Consider the following 20,333-nt stretch of genomic DNA (forward strand, 5'->3'; position numbering starts at 1 on the left):
CAGCACCAGCCCTCTCTCAGGAAGCTTAAACAAATGTCAGTTTGGTAAAAGTTTACAATTGGTTGCCCCTTGTTTTTCTGGCGATTCTTCTGTGACACCAAGATCGGCATCAGGAAGGCACAATTTCAAGATGGCCGCTACACAAAACCAAAATAAGAATTGCACAAACTTGGTGTCCATGTACACATCAATCTATTTTCACTTAATCAGAGAATTGCACAAACTAGGCATTGTGCACTGCCTTTGTCCATGTACACATCAATGTAATTTCACTTTAAAAAAAATGAGGAAGCTAAAACTACCATGGTAACCAGAAATGGGGTTTAATCTCCAAAACTGAACAAAATTTGTCACTAATCAAAGGGTCACCCAATTCTACACTAGAGCGGTCAGTTTTACTTCTATACCAACAGAGAAATCGAGTAAATATTTAGCAAAAGTAACACAATTATTTAAAGAAGCTGTGTTAAAAACTTAAATGGGTCTGTGGCAAATTCATGAACACAAGCAATTATTCAAACATTTTGAACAAATTATTGGTACTAAACATTGACCTACAAATGCACACGTAAGAAGAGTTAGTTTCGGCAAAGTTTCCTAATAAAATCTTTTAAAAAATCCTGTAATTAAAATTTCATGAAATTATAGTTCTAGTAACTGAAAAAATGATATACTTGTAATGGATGTAATATACTTGTAATGGATGCTAAAGAGCAAAATCGCTCACTTATTTATTTGGAGCTTTTTACAAGAGTAAGAAGAATTGGATTTTTGTCAATTTTCTTTGAATTTTTAAGAGAAATTAGATCGATGTGTACATGGACAAAGTCAAGAGTGTGCGCAATGCCATTTTTGTGCAATTCTGGGATTTTTTTTAAGTGAAAATAGGTTGACGTGCACATGAATACCGAGTATGTGCAATTCTTAAAAACGCGCCAAGCAGTGGGCGATTCAGCACTTTCCCCGTAATGGACTTACATGCATAATAAAAATAATAGCATTTACAATAATCATTCTTTCTTAAACTATTAAATAGCCTATGTTTATCAAAACATCTTTGCTAAGTCTTGTTATAGCAATAATCTGTAAGAATAGTTATTTCATTGCAATTTAAAAAATGAATTTATGAAATCAAATTTCGTCACTTCATTTTCAACATAACATGTATCATACTAAATTAGCAGACTTAAAATCGCATGTTTTTATAAGCATGAATAATGCCAGGCTCTCATGATAAAATAGCCTTGAATTTTACTCTTTTAACTATATAAATCTCCGAAAAAATATAAAAGCAAAATCTCAAACGCTTGGGAAAAACCCTAATGTATGCTTAGATCTATTTTTTTATATACAAATAACAAGCACATAATTGATAAAATGCAAAAATTTCATCATATAATGAAGCGTTTTTGTTTACCTGTACTTAATACACCAATTTTTAGTAGTTTTTCTCTTCGAGGAGAAGGGAATAAATATTTCAAAAACAAATTCACTGCATCAATGGTAACTTAATGACGTTTCAAGTAACTAAGCATTATTCCAATTGATAATACTGCACTTTTAATTTATAATAAATTCCGTATAAAGTGGAACTCCTTTCCATACTAATTAAGTGAAATGCTTTTGTAATATAAGCATCCATGATTGGCGTTAATTGAAATTACATATTAACATAACGTGGAAAGTTCTTGGTTTGAAAAGTAATTCATTACAATCATCCAAGCATTCTGTTTCTAGACTGACATATTTGGTCACCAAAAACAAAACAACTTTCCTTAAAAGTATAAACCGATCTCACTTTACTTAAAGGAACAGTGATATTTGTCACAAACACTAAATTTTTTAAATTAAAAAATGAAAAATGAAATTATCCAATAGCGAATGAGAAAAGCCTTAAAAACATGACATCACATTCACTATTGGACACTTATCAAGTCTGCTTCCCATATTTTACATTTTGCATGGGGGAGGGCAGAAATATTTGAAATAAGATGTTTTTTAGTATCTGTTGTTGAATTTGTTTATCTATTCATCTGGCCGGAAAAAAAAGTTGTCGCATTATGGATTGATATTTATTTCGGTTTATAATCACTATTAATTTCTATATATGCTTTCAGAATTCAAGAATTTCTACCTAAAGATTTCAACATCCTCCCAGTTCAATAAAAAAAACTAAAAAGTCATCTTCTGTTACAAGGGTGTGGTTATTGGACGCAGATAAGCTCAAATTCGGATTCTGAATGTACACCATGATCCTGAATTACATTTCTCCATTCAAATCTGAAAAAGCAATGTAAGTCCATTCTGTGTGATGCATCCCACGTATAGAGGTAAAAATTAAACGTATCCTAACTCTTTTTAAGTTCTTTGACCCAAGGAAGATAATTTTTGATTATTAGATACTGAAATATTAATGGTTTCGACCATTTCTCAGTACAACTAGTTCGAAAGGGCTGAACTCTTGTAAATGCGCGAATGGTTAGCTTAATATTGAAAAAAATAAAAAGTTGGAAATTAATGTCTTATATGTAAAGACAAATATAAAATTAAACAAGAATAGATTTTACACGGCCTTTCTTTTTAAAAAGTGATACAGAATTGAGGTACATGGTCAGGAGTTTCTTTTCGTTAAGGCGTTTAATCTCCTCCTTGAAGAAAAGGAATATTTTTGCTCCTTGAAACAGACAGACTTCAAAATTATAACTTTAAGGCGAAAATTTTCCTTAGGAGAAAGAAGGTGGAAATTTAATGTTTGTTTCACAGTATTTCGTATTCAATATTACTGGATTCTAATTTGGGTAGAATTTTAATTTTTGTTTTAATTTTACCTTCAAAAAATCCTTTTAAACTGTGACCGTTACGATGTTTGTTTACTTTATGTCTGTCTGTTATGAAAAGTGAAAAAATGTACGAAGTTCCTTTTTACTCTCCTCAAATACGAAATTGCCCCCCTTTCTATATACCTTTCCTTCGCACCTATGCTTGATTTTTCGCCCATCGGTGCAGAAAGACTTAGCGGGTGCAAAACAAGACATCTGTCTACTTTGTCTGTCTGTCTGTCTGTTATGAAAAGCGCGTCTGATGCGTTTTAACCATGTTCGCGAAACGCTGTATACTGCTGCTGAGGTGCAGAATTTTGAAACAAAGGTTATTAGTTTACATTTATAACATAATGCTGTAAATATATAAGATTAATGTATATACTTATCATGTTAGTTTAAATGATATTTATTCGATAAGCGGAATATGCTACATGAGATTGCCATATTTTGAGAATTTAAATTATACGTCATTTAAACGATTTCTATGTATTTTGCGAGTAACTATTCCTAATTTTCGGGAATCGTATTTCAAATGAAAGATAGATTATATGAGTGTATTTTTGTTATCAGGCACTTAGTTCCTGTTTTTACTGATGATACTTTGATATCGATTAATTTTTGTGGTAAAAGTTTACAATTGGGTGCCCCTTTTTTTTTGGCGATTCTTTTATGACACCAAGATAAGCGCCAGGAAGGCACAATTCGAGATGGCCGCTATACAAAATCAAAATAAGAAGTCAAAGAATTACACAAACTCTGTCCATGTACACATCGATCTGTTTTCACTTAAAAAAACATCGGTTGATCTTTGGATTATGGTAACTTGGCGAAAATTTGGCGACCAACTCTGCTACAGCAACCCTCTATTTTTCTTTTTATTTACTGAACACCTTTTTCCAACAATCTACTAGCCGAATTACACTTATGCTAGAAATTTTATCTAACAAAACTGCTTAATCATGACAAATATTCACTGCAAAATTGGGAAAAAGTGCACAATCGCAAACTCCTTGCGCGTTTTTCAGAATAACACATACACATAAACCATGTACACGTCGACTTATTTTTACTTAAAAAAAATGCCAGAATTGCACAAAAATGGCATTGCACACACTCTTTATCCATCTACACTGCTATTTTCTCATAAATTACAAAAATTTGCACGAAAATGCAGGAAAATTTTCTTAATCCTTAAACTCGATAAAAAGCACATATGTGAAATTACCTGATCGTGAAAAAGTACGTACCCTTTCCAAGGATGAACATTTCCAAGTATGAAATAAATAAAATATCCAAAAACTTTTACCTCTAAATTATCTATTATATTATAAACTTCAGCAACGAATTTATACGCAAACATTAAAAATAGTTACAAATACTTAGTGTCAAATATTTAAATTATTTCCATACACGTTTACTTCAACTGAAACATATACCAAATTCCTACAAACATAAAATTCTCAAAATAGCTATAATTTAATTAAAATATCAGTAAACCATGTACACATCGACTTATTTTTACTTAAAAAAACATCCCAGAATTGCACAAAAATGGCATTGCGCACACTCTTCACCATATCCATGTACACTGCTTTTTTCTCATAAATTAGAAAAATTTCACGAAAATGCATGAAAATACTCAACGTATACTACTCAAACATATTCCAAAATACTACAAACATATAACTCACAAAATCACGATCATTAAATTAAAATATAATGAAATTAAAAAACACTACTTAAAATATAAATAAGCACATACATTAAATTAATAAAAATTAGATTACAATCCTAATTACTTTAAACTAAATCATTGCTAATAACAATTTTCAAATAATACCATTTTAATTTATTTACTCCTTGCATTTAGAACAATGCATAAAAATAATATCCTCAAATGATTAAAAATACTAACTTACCTAATCTTCAGAATCTTCATTACGTCGCTGCAGTACTACTGCTAATTTCTAAATCCTAAATTCAGTAGTCAACTGGAAGTCTATTCACCAAGTAATAAGTAATTAATAAAATTTCACCTATACTCAAACTACTTTCAGCAAACCACGTACCCTTCCTTACACTCCTTTTCACCATATTTCTTGCACCACCATTTAAACTTATAATATCCTTCCTTTCACACAATCTCATTATTATTATCAGATAAACACATTAAAAATTTAGAATTCACTTTACATAGTGCCATGCAATCCGAAAATTAATCAACACTATTTCACACTACACACAATGAAGCTTTTCCAAATTCACCCCTTTTTCTGATTAAAGAACTGTAATTCGTCCATTAATGTCACGTTTCACACAACACAGAATATAGCTAAATACGAAATTTCCAGATTCCCCCCCTTTTCCGATTAAACAACTGTAATTCGTCCATTAATGTCACATGACATATCTCATAATCTCTCATTTCCCTCACACAAAATAATGCATAATTGGAACTGAGTGCTTCTCACATTATTACCAAAGTCCTAGGTAGTAATCTTTATCGCCTCCAAAATGTTGCCAAACTACCAGTTACCATATTCCAAAGATCAGCCAAAACATCTTAGAATTGCACAAACTAGGCATTGCGCACTGACTTAAATTTGTCCATGTACACATCAATCTATTTTCATTTAAATAAAATCAGGAAGCTAAAACAAAGTTAAAACTATCATGGTAACCAGAAGTGAGGTTTCATCTCCGAAATTTAATTGTCACTAATGGAAGGGGCACCCAATTCTACACTAGAGCCACTTTTGTTGCTGTGAAATAATGCAGGAATAGGATTACTATATTTTGTGAACAAGAATTGAATCATGGAGTTTGGCCGGGAGGGTAACGGACACATGGCAAGGCTGGCTTAAATCCTGGCACGTTTTTAAGAATTGCACATACTCGGTATCCATGGGCACATTGATTATTTTCACTTCAAAAAAATCCCAGAAATGCACAAAAATGGCATTGTGCACTCCCTTGACTTTATCCATGTACACATTGACCTATTTTCACTTAAAAAGTCAAAGAAAATTGACAAAAATCCAATTCTTCTTATTCTTGTAAAAAGGCCAAACAAATAAGTGGGTGATTCTGCACTTTACCGCAGTTTTTACTCGGTGATATATCTGCTGAAAGTTTTTGATGGATACGTGTGAACATTCAATGTAATGTGCACAACTAGAATTTTGTGGGATCCACAACAATCACTTTAATATAATACATTCATATTTGTATTGCTGCAGTTATATTTAGTGATTTCTTTTTAAACTTGCAAAATAACTTTTTCTATATTTTGCTTGGGATTCCACATATTAAATCAAAATTTATTGATATAATTATTTGTCTCTGATCTTTTGCTAATCTCCTTGGAAGTTTTCTGTGCATGTCCAACTCTATCTAGTATGATAGTGGTCCTAAACTGAAATTGCAGGCATGCATGATCTGAAAATAACCCACAAACCAGAATTCTTTTTTAACAAAATTAAAATTTTTTATTAACAAAAAAAGTATTTTAAATAAATTAAAAAATTTTCTCACTAAGTATTTTACGAAATATCCATAAACAATAATTATAATGTTCGAAAGGGAAAAATTCGAACTTATATTTATTTTTTATCTGAAATCCAAATTTTGGTACCTGCAAGATTTTTTTTTTTTTTTTTTTTTTTTTTTTTAAATTTTGTTTGTAATACAAATATCTTGACCACTAAATTTTTAGACTAAAACTTACTTAAAGTAGTTCTAACATATTTAGTAAATCATTACTTTAAACTAAAATCATTACTTACTTTAAACTAAAAGAAGCTATAAAATTCCATCTCACAAAGAGAAAGATAAAAATTCTATTTTCCAAGGTATTAATAAAATCAGTCTTTACCTGTGCTTCAGAGAGGTGGACTCTGATTATAAGGGAAGAAAGAGCCTTGGCGATCTTTGAAAGGAACTATTTTGGTGCTGTTTTGGAGAATATATATGGCATAAATGGTATAATTTTGAACTCTACAAAATTTATAAAGATGAGGATATTATTAAATCCATAAAATTAAGTAGAATGAGATGGACAAGTCACCTCCTGAGAATAAATGCATGGAGGGTAGTCCTTGAGGTTTTTAATACAACTCCTGTTTGTGGAAGATCTAGAGCAGCAGTTCTCAACCTTTTGACTAACACTTTTACCATCTAAACAAAAATTGAAAAACTGTAGTGCCACCACTACATTTTACAATTTCTGAATAGAATATATTCTATTCAGAATATATATATACGCATTTTGCCATTTGCACAACCTGTTGCCTACTTGTATTAAATATGCACATGCAAAAAATAATAGATTAAAAATTGGTTACCATTTTAATTATCAAAATTTAAGTTTCGTGAATCTTTACATTATGGTAACTTGGCGATTTTTTTGCGAAAATTTGGCAACCAACCCTGCTACAGCAACCTGCTAGTTTTGTTTTGGACGCCATTTTGTTTTCATGAAGTAAAGGCTTTTTTTTTTTTTTTTACTCAACATTTTTTCCAGCAATCTGCTAGCCAAATTACGTTTATACTAGAACTTTTATGGAACAAAAATGCTTAATCATGACGAAGATTAGGTGCGAAATTGGGAGAAAGTGCAGAATCACAAACTGCTTCCTGCGTTTTTAAGAATTGCACATACACGGTATCCATGTACACGTCGACCTATTTTCATGTAAGAAAACATCCCAGAATTGCACAAAAATGGCATTGCGCACACTCTTGACTTTATCTACATACACATCGACCTATTTTCACTTAAAAAGCCAAAGAAAATTGACAAAAATCCAATCCTTCTTATTCTTGTAAAAAGTGCCAAACAAATAAGTGAGCGATTCTGCACTTTAGCAGCGAAATTGTTTCTAAGTGCTTATTAGCTAAAATCACGATCAGAATTTTCCGGAAAATGTCACATTACATGTCTCATGATCTCTCATTTCTCTGAGACAAAATAATCTATGATTAGACAAAATAATCTGTGGGAGACTTTAGCAATAATCTCAAATTATTGCTAAAGTCCTAGCTAGTAACCTTTATTGCCTTATCAAAATGTCGCCAAACTACCTGTTACCGTATTCTAAAGATTAGCCTTAAGTTTTATTACCTTAATTCTAAAATTTAGTGTGAAATTTGAGCCTCTTTAAGACACATCAATTTCTTTATGTCTGGTTTTAACTTAGTTTTAGCCATAAATTAGGATCCACTTTTAATTTTGTTCTGTATTTATTTTTAAATATAACATGGAAAAAATATCCTTGTACACACAAACAGGTTGTGCAAAAAGGCAGTAAAAATTAAATTGCTTTGTTTAATTTTTTTTTTTTTTTTTTTTTTTTTTTTTTTTTTTTGGTTGAGCCAAAAGTTAACCAGTGTGTTATTTTTTAAATTTTCAGTTAGAGTTCGATCACAGGAAATTTCTATGAGTTGTTCTTTTTCTTCGCAAGAAAAAATTTCAGGTACATTTGATCAAAATGGATTTCTAATGCAATTTTCTTTTTCATAATCCTCCAGAAAATACATGTTGAAATTATTTATCAATGAAAAACAATAATTTTTAATGTATGCTAATTTTATTTTCATATTATTTTTAGTAAACTTTCTAAAAGTAGCAAAAAGCTTAAAATATTATTATCCAATTCTTTGATTATTAGCTTGAGCTTTTTTATTATTGTATTTACTTTATTTCTAATGGTAAACAACACTTTGTACTTGTAATCCTAAATTTTATTCATTTGACTTTCCAAAAATATCAGCTAAATATACTAAACAAGCCAACCGTAATTTACTAAAGAAACATTTTACAATTTAAATTTTGAATCACAGAGAAAATTTTTTATTTCTAGTTGAAGTTAAAAAAGATTTAAAATTTTGCCTTTGGATAACCACTTTACTTCGTAATGTAACAAAAGCATTTAATGTTTACGACCCATCTCTTGGTATAAAATTGTAAATATTTTTTTTAATTTAAAGCACGGCTTTTAATAAAATTAACAATTGTCACAGCTTGATTCAAAACATTTTTCAGGTTTCCGGGGATGGTTTTGGCTACTAAAGCTTCCTGATGAATGGAACAATAAGTAAACTTGGTTTCAAGTGCGATTTTATTTGAAAATAATGCCGGAATGTATTCTCAGACATAAAATTGTCAATTACTTTGAAAATTTCATTTGCAGTTGCTCTATCATGAAGAGATTCATAAAATAAATACTCTACAGTAATTTGTTTATCTTTTTCGAAATGTGTGTAAAGTAATAATTGATCAAAGTTTGTTTTATCAGTACTTTCACGCAACTCCAATGCAAAATACAGTCAAAAGTCTTTAATCTGGACGTCCATAATCCGGAATGATCTATAATCTGGACCTCAAAGCTACAAACTTTCTGCGCATGCGTAAACGCATAATGCGTTTGTGCATGCGCATATGATCTTTACGCATGCGCGTTTAATGTATAACGGATGGTATAAGCTAAGCTAAAATTATCTAGTTATCTATTTCAATTAATGTTGCAGATTGCATTGTTCCTTAATCTTCTAATTGGATCCGGCTTATTACTTTTTGCAGACTGTTAGAGCAATTTTATAAAAGTAAGCTTTAACTTTCGATTATGTCAAAAAGAAATTCAGATTCTGGAGCTGCCAAAGGATCTACAAAGCGAAAGCATGTTTTGATGTCCATCAAACAAAAAGTGGAATTGCTTCAAAAAAAAATGGATAAAGACATATCCTTTGTTTCTCTAACCATTCTGAAATCTGTTTATCAATTTCATGCTGCTCTGCGGGGGGGGGGGGGGGGGAATAAACTGGAAGTTGATCTGTCAGCACTATCCTTATCTTCAGGGCAGATGTTTTTATTTTATTTGTCTTATAATTCCTTACTAAATGTAGTATTCCATCTCGACGTACTTCGTCTTTGATATGATTTAAATCAAATTCCTCCTCATTTTAAATATCACGAATACACATCAAATAGTTTTCTGGTCGCAATTTTCTAATTTTGACTATGCGTAATGTATGCTTTACTCATGCGCGCATTGAAAGAAATGTTTAATGAAGTAAACAAATAAATATTAAACTTTTTTTTTTTTTTTTTTCTTGTAAATTTTGATACCCTTTCGATCATAATTGCTCTTTATTTCATTAATTACGGTTTCATATTTTTAATTTTATAATTTCTGCATACCATCTTACCAGATTTAAATGGATGATCTGTAATCCAGAAAAACTGATAATCTGGAATCGTCGAAGTCCCAACGAGTCCGGAATAAACTGGAAGTTGATCTGTCATGAACTGTCAGTTGATCTGTCTGACAGTTCATGACAGTTCATCGTCTGCACTATCCTTATCTTCAGGGCAGACAGTTCATCTGTCAGGACTGTCAGGCAGACATCTGTCTGACAGTTCATCATCGTTGATCTATCTGAACATGTTGAACTGTCAGTTGATCTGTCTGTCAAGTTGATCTGTCAGCACTATCCTTATCTTCAGGGCAGATGTTTTTATTTTATTCGTCTTATAATTCCTTACTAAATGTAGTATTTCATCTCGATGTACTTCATCTTTGATATGATTTAAATCAAATTCCTCCTCATTTTAAATATCACGAATACACATCAAATAGTTTTCTGATTGCAATTTTCTAATTTTGACTATGCGTAATGTATGCTTTACTCATGCGCGCGTTGAAAGAAATGTTTAATGAAGTAAACAAATAAATATTAAGTTTTTTTTTTTTTTTTTTTTTTTTTTTTTTTTTTTTTTTTGTTGTTGTTGTTGTTAATTTTGATACCCTTTCGATCATAATTGCTCTTTATTTCATTAATTACGGTTTCATATTTTTAATTTTATAATTTCTGCATACCATTACCAGATTTAAATTGATGATCTGTAATCCAGAAAAACTGATAATCTGGAATCGTCGAAGTCCCAACGAGTCCGGAATAAACTGGAAGTTGATCTGTCATGAACTGTCAGTTGATCTGTCTGACAGTTCATCGTCTGCACTATCCTTATCTTCAGGGCAGACAGTTCATCTGTCAGAACTGTCAGGCAGACGTCTGTCTGACAGTTCATCGTCGTTGATCTATCTGAACATGTTGAACTGTCAGTTGATCTGTCTGTCAAGTTGATCTGTCAGCACTATCCTTATTTTCAGGGCAGATGTTTTATTTTATTCGTCTTATAATTCCTTACTAAATGTAGTATTTCATCTCAATGTACTTCGTCTTTGATATGATTTAAATCAAATTCCTCCTCATTTTAAATATCACGAATACACATCAAATAGTTTTCTGGTCGCAATTTTCTAATTTTGACTATGCGTAATGTATGCTTTACTCATGCGCGCATTGAAAGAAATGTTTAATGAAGTAAACAAATAAATATTAAACTTTTTTTTTTTTTTTTTTTTTTCTTGTAAATTTTGATACCCTTTCGATCATAATTGCTCTTTATTTCATTAATTACGGTTTCATATTTTTAATTTTATAATTTCTGCATACCATCTTACCAGATTTAAATGGATGATCTGTAATCCATAAAAACCGATAATCTGGAATCGTCGAAGTCCCAACGAGTCCGATTAAAGACTTTTGACTGTACTCACTCTGTTTTATTTTTTGAATAAGTCTCTTTTATGGAATTTGCTATTTCATGAATTCGTCGACTTACTGCATCATTTAATAACAGGATATTACTATGTTTATTAGCTGCTTTTTCATTGAATAATGTTAAAATGATATCTTTAGCTGTTGCTAATATAAGATTTTCTCCAATAGTGCGAGTTTGCCCAGTCTTGTCAATTCTTAGGCTTATTAGGTAACTAGCTTCCAGGACTTTTTTGCTCGAAGTAACAAATCCTTTCATTTATTATTATTTTTGAACTCCAGTAATTTCTTCTTAAAATATTCTTCAGATTTATCCTTTGAATTGGCATGCTTAGATTCAAGATGTCTTCTAAGAAACAATGGTTTCGTATTTTGATTGGATGTAGTTCACCACAAACAACTCATTGAGGTTGAGACAGTGCCGGATTTCTGTATGATTTGCACAAGCTATAGCTTAGGGCCCCCATTTCTTGGCGTCACCTTGAAAAATTGTACTATATCCTGTATTAAGAAAAGAAATGTCGGCTAATATCTATTGTACGGTACCCCTTTGTTTTTGTCTGAAAAAATCGTGAAGTGGTATTGGTTGTTCGTGAAATAGGTTTTCTGGTAACCCTAATTTTGATAATGTTAGCGAAACTAGTCTTAGGGAAGTTTTTTTCTTTTTAATTTTTCCTACTAAAAAGGGGTTATTTCCATGAATATCGCCAAACATCATATCGTCAAAATATCGTGTGATAAATTTAGATTTTGGCAGTTTTTTATAATAGTAACCCTTTTGTATCATCCTTGAACGAACGATCGTTGCACTGGACTGGAGTCCTATCCCAATCGATGTTATGTCACTTTTCGATCATTGTTTCCATATGGTGCATGAAGGCATATCTTAATGAAAGGCAATAATAGTCTTTGATAAGCAGTAGACTGTAGAGATGACACAAGCAATTATAAGTCCGCAACCGGAGGGTCGAAACGTAGCATCGGGAATACTTGCAGGCAATGCGCGATGAGAGAAGAAACGTCTAACATTGAAGGCATTGGAGCTGGAACTGGGTGGAGAAGAGACTGGACTATTGAAGTTGAAGAAGGTCATGTGACACTGGAGCGTCCAATGGCAGGTTGAGAAGGAGTTAGCAGTGATTTTTGTAAATTTAAGATGTATTAATTAACTTTGGGAAATTTTCAACATTTTTTTTAAACAAGTTTTAATTAAAGATGTTTGCTTCTTCACATATATTGAAGAGTAGGAATAGCTTTTCCATAGGAGTTTCTGCTTTTCTGAGCTGATCCATATTGGATCTTAATAGATTGAATAATTTTGATACATTACTATTTCCAAAAATAGTATACAATTCTTTTAAAGTAGAGAATATGTCAGAGCAATTATTATTGTTATCCTGGTTACTGTTGTTCTGGTTTTTAGCCGTTTGCATGTGCTTTGATGTGGCTTGGGCATAACTTTTTTTTCAGTGAATAAAGCTGAGTGAGAAGTTGTGTTTTTTTGGTTGGAGATTAAACTTGGTGTGCTATTATTATTTCTGGGTGGATTTTTTGGAAATTTTTCGCAACCGCAATAGGATGCTGGGTAAATTTTTAAGCAGTTTGCACAGACTGGTTTATCTATTCTTCCTGGTGTAGGGCATTCTGAAGTTTTATGATTTTGTGCACATTTAACACATCTGGGCAAAAAGAAGCAATTATCTGATGAGTGATGCAATCGTTGACAACTGTGACATTGTACAACTATGCTTTTGTTGATGTATCTTTCAATAGTGATCATGAAAAGTCCTAGGTGTGTTTCATTATAAATATTTTCAATATTGGCTGTTTGAATTAGTTGGGCCTGAAATAAAGGCATAGGTTGTTTAGTTTTAAAACGAGTTAATTGTACTACTTTGTAAACTGAGTAACCTAAGTTCGTTAATTCTGCTATTATTTCATCTTTATCTGTTGTGATGGGTAATCCTCTGATGACAACTTTTACTGGTCTTTTATTATATATATAGTATATGTCTAGGTGTAATTACATAGTGTTCAATGTTAGGTGCTTTTAAGTCTGAGGTTAATTGACGGTGATCATCTGGGGTGCTGGGTAGTAATTTGAGATATTCTCCGCTGACTTGCCATAGAGTACTGCTTTTGTAAGGTTTGAGATTTTTTTAAGGTATTGGTTATATGTGGCGCCATCTTTCGGCTTTAGCATAATCGGAGTTGGATTTTTGAAAGGGCCGGGTTTTTGGTTCTTACTGTTCTTTTCAATTGCTGTGTTTGGTTGAACGTGTGTGGTCTTGTATTTTGAACTTGCTATTATTTTGCTGTGGGTACCATCATTTTAGTATGTGTGAGGTGACTAAGAGGATAAATGTTGATGGGTTGGATTATGATGAAATTGTGAATTTGAGGTTTTTGTATGGGTTGGATGATGGACGAAAAACATTTGTTTTTTGCACGAAAGCTGGTTTAATTTTTGATAGATATGAATGAGCCAAAATGACGAAAAATTTAACTGGATTGCTTACCTGAAGGATGGAGGAGATGGTGGGGGGGGGAAGCCTAAACATATGTACACGAAAAAAAGGTTTGTTAAAAAAATTGACATTTCATTTATTTATTCGTCTCTATGTGTTAATTTTTGTTAAAAATGTGTTGTTTAATGTATTGTTTATGTTAGGAAATACGTATTTTTGATTATTTATTATTCTCTGTTTGTATATTTTTGGTTATTTGTTCGTCTTTGTGTGTTAAGACATCAGCAAATTTTTCATGTTACAACGATAGTTTTAACTTTGGTTTAGCTCCCTGATTTTGTTTAAGTGATAATAGATCAATATGTACATGGGCAAAGATAAGGCAGTGCACAATGCCTAGTTTGTGCAATTCTCTGATTTTTTTTTTTTTTTTTTAAAGTTAAAATAGCTTGATGTGTACATGGACACCGAGTTTGTGTAAGTTTTTGACTTCTTATTTTGGTTTTGTGTAGCAACCATCTTGAAATTGGTGCCGATATTGGCGATCCTTCCTGGTGCTGATCTTGGCATCAAAAAAGAAACTAATTCGCAAAGGGGTACCGTAGAATAAATTTTTACCAAAATATCTCATATCTCTCATAAAGGGCCCCATATCTCAAATAGCTTAGGATCTTGTCAAATCTAAATTCGGTCCTGGGTTGAGGGTCCACTCCATCTCCATTCCAAGTAAACCCAAATGATAAATAACTTCAGTTATATTTTCTATAAACAATTTTTCTTTTCAATATTCTTAGTGCTACACTTTTCCGCTTAGTCAATCCTAGCCATTTTCCCATTTTGAAAATCAAAGTGTGTTTTATTATTTTTTCATGAATATTTAAATGCATAATTTATTATGAGTTCTTCAAAACTAAACAACAATATTCTAATTTGCATAGAAACTAAGGAATACAAAACAACAAGAAGATAAAATACCTGCTATTATAGTAAAAAACAATGTAAAAAAATTATTGCATTTGAAAATACAGCAATATGAGCATGGAAATGGTGGCGACATAAAATTTAGACATCAGGGCAATCCTGGTAGACTTGCTAATAAATCGACCAACTCTTAAATTTATGAGATAGTATTATCTTTTTTATAGGAACTTATTTTTATTTCCTATTAGATACAACATCCATTTCTAATCCTCTTTTTAAAAACATCATTTATGACAAATTTCATTATGTCTATGACTAAAAGAATATTTATGAAAATAAGAAAGGAATATTTTGCTAAAATCTATGAGTGGCTATAGACCTTGAACAAAGCACGTATCACATAAATTTATGAGTGTTAGAAAGAAAGCGTAAACGGGATGTTAGAGTATTTAATTTTGAATTTAATAGTTAAAAATACTTTGTTTTTTTGCATACCACCTATTTTTCTCTTGAGTACCACCCATGGTATGCATACCACCAGTTGAGAATCACTGATCTAGAGGAAGACCTAAGAAAAGATATAGGGATTGCTTGAATGAGGAATTTGCCATTCTAAAAATTAAGAACTTAAGATCAATTGGTGGAAGGAGGGTGGAAAGAGAAAAGTTTCTGAAGAAGGCCATGGCCCACATGGATAAAAGTTTCAGTGAAAATTTTCCAAGTGGAGCAAAATTTTAAAATAAATAAGGACAACTTAGTCAGTTTCTCTTATTTATTAAATTTTTCCTCAAAACATTATAGTATTAAAATACATCTGTTTACATGGAAATAATTGTAAACTTCTTTTATTTTGTGGCAACAATTAAATTCATTATTGTAACGGTATGGTAGAACACATGCATCGATAACTAAAAGCAGTGGCGTAGAAAGCATACCTGGTGCACGGGGCATAAAACCTTTTTGGCGCCCCCCACAAACAACTTTCAGTAATATTGTAAGGATCTTAAGTTTTACTAACGTTTATTTTATTTTAAATCTTTACTATCACTTCTTATTTTCTACTTCCGGCCAGAATTATAAGCGTGAAGGAGTTTATGCAAAGTTGTCTGGCGAACGCCAAGTATTTAAGTGTGGCCTTTTTGCCAAGCAGAAGAGAGGAAGCCGTGAGTTCGAAGCAGGCCGCTTACCTTAGAAGTTACGCAGTTGCTACTTTGCCTTCCAGGCCAGAGGTTTTAATCCTCTTGATAAATTAAACGTATTGTAGTGTTCACAGTCTCTGTGCTACATACGCTTTCTGTTATTATAAGGCCAATCTTATTCTAAAGTTAAATTAGAGTTTAGTTTTATTTTGATATCTTTTAAGTTAGACCCCGAGTGGAGGGTCATTGTATTCCGAAGTACGGAAGTCATTGTATATAAAGAAAAAAATAAAGGGTTTTGTATACCCTTCGTCTGTATCCTGTCCACTTACTACAATTAGTGAACATAGCTTTAGTAAGCTCTCTGTTCTAGTCAGGTCATTGTATGTTTCCGAAGAAAGTTAGAAGAAACATTGAACCTGATAATATAATGTATAGAATATATTCGTAATAAGAAAATAATGCAAATAATAATAAAATGCTGAATCGGCCATAAAATACTCAAAAATATATTAAGAATAGTCACTACCTAACTACACTAGCCTTGGATTCGGAAGTGCATCTGTGTTGGCGGAAAAAATCGGACATACAATGATTTAGAATTAAAAGGTGTCATTTATTTTACATATTTATATAAGTGTTTTTAAAAAGTACAATTTTTAAACTAAAGTTTAATATACATTATAGATAAATAGATATGTTACAACTTGCCTACTGCAACTCAACTCTGCCAGTCTGGTAACCCATAGCAACCAAAAACAAAATAATATTTATTCTATTCAATTGTTATAATTATTTAACTATCTGTCTCAAATAATTGTACTACCATAATTGGTGACCCGTATTTATTACGAATAGCAACCTTCAATGTTGCATGAATATGGAGTTTTATGTCAAAATTCTGAGCAGCAGTAAGTTATCCAGTGTGATGAGATGCAAGTAAGATATTTCAATTGTAATTTCAAGCGTTGTGCCGCATTCCGGTGAGTCAACATAATTTCAGTGAATATATGTATCGTCTCCTGCATTTGAGTCGCCAATTTCTCTGATTTCAAGTACCAAGAAACCGTGTCACTATATACATATTGATTATTTTTCTATAGATATTATTATTGTGCATATTCTATACATATTATTATTGTGCATATTTGATTGATCTAAAGTGGTTGACAATGATGCTGCTTCACAATTGACGCGAGTGGCAGTTAAGCCACCGCCTTTTTGTTGCTGAGACCCATCGTTATGGTTTATTCAATTGGATGTGCAGTTTAAATTGAGTCGCATTACTGCCACAAAACTCTATTTTATACAGCGATCGCCGCGTTAGAATCAGAGGTACTGCAATCAGCTCGTGAAATAATTTTGAATCAATCCACCGGCGACGGACAAATACAAATCTTTAAAAAAATTAATGGTGCTACTTTGGTAGACGGTTGCACGGATTTTGGCGATTTTCCTTTGGCGAGTAATACAACTTATGGTAAACCCATTGCTGGATAAGTTATTTATGGTAACCGATACTTTGTTGTCATTTTATTTAAAAAATAGTGTGTTTTATTGTGCATAAGTTCCGTGTTTAAAATATTATTTATGGCTTTTAAATATTAAAAATCAATTTAATTTTGCATTTTTATTTGAAATAAAAATTTTATTGTTTATCATATTTTATTAAATTTTATGTTGTAGATGATGTAAGCAATGAGGTCACCTTACTTTAAAACACAGCCAACTCTATAACAGTCGGCTGTGACTTTAAAAGTAATTTGTTTTAATATGTATAAATTTAATCTAATGTTTTAAACATTATTTATGGCTCTTAAATATTAAAATACAATTTAATTTTGCATTTTTTTTTAAAAAATGATTTTATTATGTATGAATTTTTAAATAATTTTAATTCTAGCCCTGATGTAATAAGCTGTCTGATTGGTTATAGAATATTTGTGCATTAATGAGCTGTAATCAGCTCCCTGATTGGTTACTGACAATTTGTGCATTTCCGCGCCGTTTTAAAATTTAATTTATATCTTCGAATTCCTTCAAAGATGTTATCTAAATTATGATTCTGATATTTTATTGTGGTACTTATGAATAAACAACAGGTTAAACACTCAGAAAAATGTAAGTACATATTTTTCTTTTATTTTATAATTGTATACTTCAATTTTTGTTAAAAAAATTAATACACTATTTTCAGAAATTGCTGAGATAATTATTGTCCATATGTTTTAATGTTAATTATATTCTATATAACGTAAAGTATTTGAATTTAATAATATTCTAATTCTTTTAAATGTTGGTATGATGGTTTTTAATTCAATATTCAATTTCAGTAATATTTTAATCTAATTAAACGTTGGCCCAAAGTTTTTATAGTGATGTTTTTATTCTCTTCTTTGCTATATGAAAGTAATAATAACCTTACTTTAGTATTTTATACTCATAGTAAATGTATTTATTTACACTTGCCTGCCATCTTAAAAAATGACATTTTCAACAAAAAATTAATCCATTACTTTTAACGATATTTATTTATTTATTTTGTAAGTTTCGAATATTTTACTATGCATAAAAACAGCGTTTTTCAAGATGACTGACGTTTGTAAAAATCGCGCCAACAATTCGGCCAACGTAAATCGCCAAAAATCCATGCAACCGTCTACCAAAGTAGCACCAAATTAATTTCTGTTTATGAAAAAATCCGAGACAGTTAAAATCAAGCAGCTGTTGCATGATTTACAGTTGTACTCATATCAATGAGGCCTTCTCAATTGCTGTCTAAAATGTCAGACTTAGCCGCCGGTAACCTGACGGATAACATGTTAAACACATTAGGGATGAATAGACTCCTAACATGCAAACCATTTTAGCGGCCAGTAGCAAGCCACTTAAAAATCTTCCCGAAATCGATGATAAAATTCACGAGCTGGCCATTCCAGTGCAAATGCATGCAGTGCAGGCTCCTGGTCCAGGTATTGTGGCGTCACAGGCTTAAATTGATGATTTGTCCAAACAGGTTACTCAGTTAGTAGCCATCCAAGCTGAACCTTTTCAGCGCAACCGCTCCACATCACATGGTCGAAATACACGTCGTAAATGCTTAAATGCTAATTGCTTATGCTTGTATTAGCCCAGTTGGGCTTTAATAAGCTATTTTGATCTAATCCCCTAAGGACAATCAGAATGTCAACTATCAGCTAGTTCTCAGCCGGGAAATCGGAGCGGGTAAGAAAAAAAGGGCCCATCAGCCATAGTGACAAAGTCCAATCATCAAAGTAACTTAACTCTTACCCCTGAGACAAGAGTAATAATCACGTGTATGGAGCTATGAAGATGCAAAAGAAATGAAAATACATGAAATGTGCATAGGACACAGTGTTGAACATGTAATAAACAAATGAAAGTGAAGTAATGTACGCATAAAAATGTGTTATTTACATATTTGAAAACGAGTGGGCTAAGTGACAAAATTGTGATCCCTCATTCTGTGAGCCATGAAAGGCCTGATACTGTAGTCCTCAGGAATGCAGACATAGTTCAGTACAGCATTAAAGTTTCCTTTACTGCAATTCAAGCCTTTGTCAAAGAACTTGCTGTTAAGTTTTTGCAGATATTTGTCAATATATTCAACTTGTAAATCATCGTGCAGGAGTTTGTTACGGATGTAAAAATGCGCTCCAGTCATGATGCGTAAGATTGTGTTTTGAATCACCTGCAATTTGTTGATATCTGAGCTCGTAGCAGTCGCCCAGACAGGGGACGCAAAACACATAATTGGTCTTAAAATGGAAATATAAATCATACGTCGTAACCCACTGAGGAAACATTATGAATGCCCTCCTCCGGCTATTTGTTTTTACCACCACAAATTTGGAAACAAGGTAAACAAATGCCGCCCACCGTGTTTTTATAATGACCAGGGAAACGAGAAGGTCAAAGTCGTGAACGACAGCAGCCGAAATTTTGCACGCCGTTTCGTCATCGAGAAGAATTCGGGCTTAAGGTTTCTTGTAGACACCGGGGCTGATGTTTCCGTTGTTCCACCACATTTTCACGAAAAAAACCACCTTACCAAGTTACAACTTTATATAGCAAATGGAACTCCTATTCAAACTTTTGGTGAACGCCTGATATCTGTTGATTTAGGATTGCACTGCAACTTCCACTGGCCATTCATAGGACATAGCCAACTGGACACGTTTGTGCTTGGAGTGTCAAAGATCTAAAATTGTAAGACACACCACCAGCCAATTTAAAAATTTTAATTTGCCCTCATCTAGCTTCAATCACGTGCATCTCGACTTGGTCAGGGACTTATATTTATTAATAATAGTATAATACATGAATACAATTAATTATTA

General features: G+C 32.0%; 2 protein-coding genes across 6 annotated transcripts in view; one reads left to right on the forward strand and one right to left on the reverse strand.

Annotated features, from left to right (window-relative positions):
* LOC118199208 (phosphatidylinositol 4,5-bisphosphate 3-kinase catalytic subunit alpha isoform-like) overlaps nucleotides 1–1,933 on the reverse strand; it is a 100,911-nt gene extending 98,978 nt beyond the window's left edge. For both annotated transcript variants that reach the window (XM_085819671.1, XM_085819669.1), the window contains exon 1: nucleotides 1,418–1,933. The gene's annotated coding sequence lies outside the window, so the exon portion shown is untranslated. The remainder of the gene's footprint in view (nucleotides 1–1,417) is intronic.
* A 1,088-nt stretch (nucleotides 1,934–3,021) lies between these two features.
* Nucleotides 3,022–20,333, forward strand: part of LOC118183038 (ATPase inhibitor mai-2, mitochondrial-like) — a 52,053-nt gene continuing 34,741 nt past the window's right edge. Inside the window, exon 1 of one of the 4 annotated variants that reach the window (XM_085819699.1) lies at nucleotides 3,022–3,147. In XM_085819699.1, the coding sequence (XP_085675825.1) occupies nucleotides 3,082–3,147 (66 nt within the window). In that variant the 5' untranslated portion in view covers nucleotides 3,022–3,081. The remainder of the gene's footprint in view (nucleotides 3,148–20,333) is intronic. The other 3 variants (XM_035352442.2, XM_035352440.2, XM_035352441.2) reach the window with 3 other exon arrangements.

The sequence above is a fragment of the Stegodyphus dumicola genome, chromosome 1, assembly GCF_044657685.1.
Source record: "Stegodyphus dumicola isolate Sdum_Otavi_A_Nest chromosome 1, ASM4465768v1".
Lineage (NCBI taxonomy): Eukaryota > Metazoa > Arthropoda > Arachnida > Araneae > Eresidae > Stegodyphus > Stegodyphus dumicola.